Raw genomic sequence first — 7,430 nt, forward strand, 5'->3', positions numbered from 1 at the left:
CAGTCAGAACAAATGAATATTCATAAAATGACAATATAGTATTCCTCACGTTCAAATATCACACCAATTGAAAAACCAACCATATTATGATTAGGGTTAGGGATAATGGGTTCATTCTTTCTCTCTTAATCTTTAATAAATATGATTTTCAAAAAGAGGTTTTGATCTATTTTCCAAAGCATATAACAGTGTTTCTTAACTTCAGCAACTTTAAGATGTATGGACTTCAATGCCCAGAAATCCCCAGACAGCCATGCTGCTGCAACTGGCTGAGGACTTTTGGGAATTGAAGTCCACACAACTTAAAAATTGCTGAAGTTAAGAAACACTGTCATACATTATTGATTGAACCAATGAGTGCTTTTCAGTTCCTCATATGTGTCAACTTTTTAATTCCCTAATAGGCACTCACCAAAAGTAGTGAAGGCAGCATCTCAGGTCTTAAATAGCATGTGGCAATACAGAGATCTGAGAAGTCTATACAAAAAGGTAAGACTTATTTTGTCATGTTACCTATTAGTAAGCTACCATTTTTTGGGATAGGAACTTTAGAATGAAAATTAGTAATGAATCTAACATTTAAAATGCCCTGAAAATGTTACTGCCTCTTCCAGTCTGTCTCCCTAATTTCAGTCTGATACATGCGGGATAGAGCATGGGCACCCGGTCATATTTTATAGGCAGATGGGATAGTTTGATTAAAACATAGATTTTTTTTTGTGTAAAACTTGAAGCCCTGTCCTTAAGAAATTCAAAGACAAATTATAAAAAAGGCAAGTTAAGTTTAAATATATGGTGTAGTTATGATCATTGTCTTTTCAAAAAAAGAAAAAAGGAACAGTGAATTTTCACTGTGCATAGTAGTGCAAAAGAACATCTTACAAAAAGTCACACAGTTGGTATAACCCACAAACTGGCCAGAGGTGTGGGTGCTACTAAGGATCTTTCAGAAATGATCTTAAACATATCCTAAAAGGCATTCTAATTGGGATCTATGCTTTTTAAATGTAACTTCTAAACTATAACTTATGTGGATGGCAATAAACCAAAGTCATCCCTGTTCAGTACTTCATGAAAATGAATGACCCACAGCAATTTTAGGACCTACTCTCTGTTGTTTGTTCTAAATTGGGGCTCTATTTTAAAAATCTGAACCATTGGTAGATTTTTTCCCCTCCCATCCATTTTACTATGGGAAGCTGTAAAGGAAGCAATGAAGAACCATCTCCAATGCTTTGCTAATAGATTGTTTTTTAGAGCTTCGGGTTGGCTAAAAGAGGAATAAGTTATTTTTGATTGTTTTTAATTAATGTAAGTTATTCTAGAGTCTCCAATGTGTGTGAGATAAGTTTGCCCATCTCTAAAAAAATTCTACAGTATTGTATGATAACATTCAAAATCATTTTTCTTCTTTAATAGCATTTGTGTAATGTTGTTGCCAATAGATAAAAAGAAAATCTTTACTGAAAGATTGATCCTATGCTTGAAAGCAGCAATGATTTCACTCTTGTATTCCATTATGATATTTTTAAGTGTTCAATTATAACCTGAATATGGGATTATTCTGCAAATATATACTGTTTCAAAGGCACAAACTGGGGATTTCCTAAAAACAAAAAGATTTATATTAATTAATTTGGATTTAATTAATCAGTGCCACATTTGTCTCATATACACATCAGCACTGAAGAATAAGCTTGCTTCATTTCAACTATATTGGTGGATGATTTCACAAGAAAACATTGAACAATAAAATCCTAAATATTATTATAGATGGGAGAGCCACATTGGAGAATGGAGGGAGAAATAGCAAATGAAGATTCAATCTCTCTTTTAAAGCATATAGATCAGCCAAAGAAGCTTTATGTACAAAAAGAATCTCTAAATTATTTGAGTAGAAAATGGCAGTTGAGTTTCAGTGAAAATAAGTACAAAATTCTAACCTCATATGTTCATTCATAAGCTATCAGTTAGCTGTAATACCTCAGTGTAAAATCTTAGAGGACATAACTGGGTTGGATCAAGTAGTGCCCCTTTGCTGACAATAGAAATACATCTTTATACTCTAAAGGAAAAGTCAACATTAGCTGTTTTTAGATTTTAAGATAGCATATATCATAACATTATACATCTGCTATACAAATCGATACTTTGATACACCCTGTAAAATACTGGCCCTTCCTTTTTAAAAAAAAAAGATTAGTTAATAGTGTACAAAAAGAAAGGCACCCAAAGATTTGAAGCATTCTCACAAAGCTTTGTCTTTTTGATGCAGAATTATAGATTGTCAATAATATGGTAAAGAAATGAATAAACCGATTGGTTCTCCTTTATATAGCAAAAATAGAAAACAAAAATGGGCAAATATGTTTAGGCAAAATGTAAAATTGTAGCAATACATAATGTTTTGAATCCAATACTGCAAAAGTGGATGGCTACCAAAAGGTTTTAACTTGATTGATAGCTTTGATAGCTACACAGAAATTTCAAGTTTAGAAGTAGCACAGTTCTGATTATAAATGCTGGGAGTCAAAATGCAGAAGGCTGTCACCATCATGGCCTGGCTATGCACCACCCATGGTCATCTGATTGGCTGCTGTTTAAAGCAGAATACTGGGGAATATTGTTGTTGACTTGCTATGTAAATTTAAATAATGTTTTTATGTCTTGAATTGGCTTCTCAAAACGTCCCTCTCTCACACGCATACACACTGCATCAAATATGTGAGCAAACAACTGAGTGGGATTTGTTTTCATTATTTGCTCCTTTGTCTCTTGATCCTTAAAGTTCAATAAATAAAAAAGTAACTCTGCTCTCAAATGATATTCCTCTAAATGAGACTGAAGAAGGAAAATGTGCAAAAGTTGTGACAGGCATGTTCAGTTGTAAAGAAGACAAATACTGAGTTGGTCGAGGCAGACTGGTTCCTCAGCTTCTGTGGAAATAATTTCAATTGTAGGGTTGACTGGATATCATTTATTCATGACTGACATGTCATTACTTATTGTCATCTTTGACTAAGTTAGCAATATTTTAATAGTAAAAAGGGTTTAAAGCATTTGGGTTGAACTTTTCTCATTTCAACATTCACTTCATATTTGATATAGTTGAATACAATCCTAAAGAATATTTTGCAGGAACATTCATATTATTTTAATGGTGCTCAGGGACCTTCAGTTACCCTGACTGCTACTTCTGGTCACCATTGTCCTTTCATTTCCTTCCTTCCCCATTCCCTTCTTTTCACTATACATATTTCAACAGGCATAAAATGCTCCTCCCCCTTAAAAAGTGTGGTCTTATTTTGAATTATGTGCAATGAGCCGGCCTGTATGTTATCAAAGCTTTATATAACAAGGACTAAGTCCACATTCTCTAGAAGCACTAGCTGGGATACCTTCTTGGGACCAAGATGAAGAGATGGGTGTAGAAGCAACTTCAGACTGTGAAAAGTGATCCTTTAGAACAGGGGTGTCAAACTGCCGGCCCATGGGCCAGATGCGTCATGGTGAAAACATGCCCATCCCATTGCTGGCAATGGAAAAAAAGTCACGATACGTCGCGACATGTCACGTGACATTGCGAATTTGACACCCCTGCTTTAGAACAAATACAACCCTGTCCAGTTTAGTGTAGACATAAATATTAAGTTCAGTCTGATCACTCAAAAATGTCACCTTCCTTGCATTTGGACTGACCATAAGCTTGCTCACCATCTGTGACAGGGTAAGCAACTATGGGTACCTCATCAGTTTTAGATCCTTTTACTACATTCTATTAAATGAAGAGTATTTGTAATGCAAAGCGAAGTGTCAGCCTCTGACATAATTTAGAAAACCGTTGGGCCCTACATAGACCTCAGAAATTGAAAATATTGTTAGGTCACCTTTTCACGGTATGTCTGGTACTTAGCCCACCTGCTCAGGAAAAAGAAGTAAGTTGGGGTGATAGACAGTACCCTGGCAACTGGAGAGAGCAAGGATCAAACTTAATAGTTTGCTTTGTGTCACCCTAAACGTGATACATGTAAAGACAAGGTTCCTATCACCAATTATCAACCACCCAGAGTCACTGGGAATTGGCAGCATATAAATTTAAAAAATTATTATCATCAGATACTTTCCTTGTCAGAGTAATGCAATTTGCTGCCAAAATCTGAAGACCACAAGTTCTCCCCAAAGTACCTTCCCTGATTTAGTCCATCATTGACTCCGAACATTCATTCACAGCTACCATTATTTCATCTGTTTCTCCTGAAAAAAAAAAAAGCAATTGCCTAGTGCAAGAATCGTGCTTACTGAAGAAATGCATGGAGGGGAAAAAAAGAGCCGAATATAATTCTGTAGCATAAGGACAGCCACTGAATCATCACTATCCACTTGTATAAAGAGACTAATGTGCTATTATTAATTTTAAGGGTTTTGTTTAGCTTTGATATAGTCTTTGTTGAGAACAGTTTGCACTGCATTTTCTCTGCTTTAGAATCAGTCTGAATCAGTTATTATCAATGTAATCTATTTCTGATTATAATTTAAATGGTTACAGTTGTACAAAAATGTAGCCTAGTTCCCATATTTCTATATTTCTGTTTGAAAAAAAGAAATCTCACTGGAATAAATGATTGATTGACTGATTGATTGATTGATTGATTTATGGCAGCGGGTGGCCCCAGACTTCAGAGTGGCTGAGGACAGAGGATTTTCACCTACCCATCATTCTGAGTCATGGCACGCTCAGCATTCCCTCTCCCAGAACCAAGAAACCAGAATCTATTCCCAGACCCAGGTATTCTGGCTGTCAGCTGATGAGTCTTGATTTGTGATTTTTTTTTCTTTAATTCTTATTTATTCTAAAATTTATATGCCACCAACATGCCTTACTTAAATGTGTCACATTAAATATTGGCACATTTAAAACAATAAATGGAACTGAATGCATTCCTAGATTAGCACTGCAACAGCACTAAAACTTAAACATTAAATCAAAATAGTTACAGAAAGTAATGTGTAGAATGCATTTTAACTTGCAGCGTCAATGAAATCTTCACATCATTTGTATGAGCAGTGAATTATTTCACTGTGGAAGTGAAGTTAACATAATAACATAAAACAATGCAAAAGAGTGGTATGCTTAGTTTGGTCAGTCCCTATTTTCTATGTAATCCTTCTCCATTATATGATAGAACTGATATATTTCTACAATCAGACATTTGCTCAAAACTAGAGTGTTTTTAGTAGGGAAAAATCAAAACATAGCAATATTCTTTATTTTTATTTTTTTATTTGATAAATGGTATGGATACAAAATTTATTTGACTTTTCTCTTTTGAAGCATTCAGGGTCATATGAAAAGTAAAACAGAATTATAATCCTGCTAAGAAATATTGCTGTTGCATTGTACCACTTAGCATCCTGGTTTGAATGTTATATTGGTTTCTTTTTCACTTCCTGGCTATATGCTATTCTGATATTTTTTTACAGAGAATTGTATTATGAAAATAATATAAACATGGCATTTTAAATTGCTTGAAATGCACTACAGAAATATTATTAATTTTATTTACTACCATATTTAATTCAAGCATCCCCAAAAGTTTCCTCTATGTACATATTTAATGTTTGCTGACATCTTTAATAAATGTCCTTCTAGATGTCACACTGCCCACAGAAATCAGATGACAGACAGATAGATGATAGACAGACTGACTGACTGACTGATTTGATCAAACATACTAGTTTACAACTTGCATGGTACAGTTACTAGTAGACCCATTCCAGGTTTGTGAAAGCTATGTAACATGCTACCTACTCACAGGTAATCTCAAACGGGTTGTCTTTGATCTCTTGGGCCTTTAAGAAAGAATTTGGTACTAAACCTCTTCTTGGCAGTTGCTTGCCAGCATTTTTAAACTATTCGGGAGCCTTCTTTAAACAGATGTCAGCTGCTTCTTTTTCTAGCACCAGCAAAATGTTATTTCTATGCAGTTTCATAGATGTACAGTAAGATGTAAATATTAAATTCCTATCCCTTGGCAGGTTAAAAAAGAAATACCCTAATGTAGGATTAATTGCAGATGGAGAAGGAAGGGAATAGATATGCTGTATGCATAGTTATTGTTAATAAAAGCCTAAACTTCTAAATCAAGTAGATCGATTTACATCTTTTAAGATGTTTAGAAATATGGAGAATACTGTATCATGGTAATACAATTTATACATACAGTATTTTGATCTAGAAAAAGTACAATATTGTATGTGCCTAGGACTGCCTTTTCATCTACTATTGTGGACAGCTTGTACAGATTCCAGCACATCAGCTACATAGATTTTCCTCAGTTTTCAGAAATTCCCTCACTCTGGGAGAGACACTGCCATAAAAAAAAAATAACCATAATCAGCTATGGAGTTTTTATAGTGATAGCCCTCAACTGGAGTTCAATGTGCTATGAAATGTTTGTTTCCTTCTTTCACTTTTGGTTGTATCTTTTAAATGATATATAAATGGAACTTATTTCTCTATACCTGTTGGTGGCTGGTTGATCAGAATGCTCGGCTTCTAGATATTTCCTAATACTGGTGAATTTGGCTTGGTTTAAAATGTCACCTTTTCCCCAGTTGAATTTGTGGTTGAATTTCTGGAAAATTAAAGGTGCTGGTGATGGTGGTGATTTTAGTTGTTGTTGCATTTTTGTTTTGATGGCCCAAGAGTTCTTAAAACGATTGTTGAAAATCAGGAATCATCATTAACAATGTTGTAAAGGAGAAAAATAATATATAAAATCTAAAATAAGGTTAATCTATTTTTAAAATTATAATAGATGCTTAAATATTACATTAAAATATATTTAGTAACCCCCTCGCTAAACAGAGGAAAAAACTGAAAATGTAAGCCCAGCTCATGTTAATGACATGCCAGAACATACATACATACATACATATCCCTATATGCTTTGAATTATTCCACTATCTCTTCATAAGAAATAAAAGTTATGATTTTTTTACTCTAAACCCTGATGCAAATATAGTGGTAATATAAAATAGATTATCAGGTTCCAAAAGACAGCAATTATCATACCCTTGAGGAATTTTCCCCAAATGAGGAGGACCAGGATGAGGAATCCAGCTGAATCCTAAGCAGTCATGGAGGGGGAACATCAGACCCCATTGCTCCTGGCCAATTGACTTGCCTTTGAGATGAAAGCCCATCTCTATTCAGTCCATGGAAATATTGCTGCCACAGATTACCTCCCACCGGCCGATACGCTCCCACAGAGAGGCCCTCCTCAGGGTGCCGTCAACCAGACAGTGTCGGCTGGCGACACCCAGGGGGAGAGCCTTCTCTGTCGGAGCACCCACCCTCTGGAACGAGCTGCCCCCAGAGATCCGGGTGATTCCGGATCTCCCCTCCTTCCGCCGCGCCCTCAAGACTT

The 7,430-nt window shown here is 35.3% G+C and overlaps 1 protein-coding gene across 1 annotated transcript in view; it reads left to right on the plus strand.

Moving 5' to 3' along the window:
* LOC107295838 (catenin delta-2) overlaps window positions 1-7,430 on the plus strand; it is a 164,232-nt gene that overhangs the window by 140,065 nt on the left and 16,737 nt on the right. Inside the window, exon 11 of the mRNA XM_015825172.1 lies at window positions 405-489. Within this exon, the coding sequence (XP_015680658.1) occupies window positions 405-489 (85 nt within the window). The remainder of the gene's footprint in view (window positions 1-404; window positions 490-7,430) is intronic.

This window comes from Protobothrops mucrosquamatus, unplaced genomic scaffold, assembly GCF_001527695.2.
Source record: "Protobothrops mucrosquamatus isolate PMUCROS unplaced genomic scaffold, P.Mucros_1.0 scaffold2526, whole genome shotgun sequence".
NCBI classification, from domain to species: Eukaryota; Metazoa; Chordata; class Lepidosauria; order Squamata; family Viperidae; genus Protobothrops; species Protobothrops mucrosquamatus.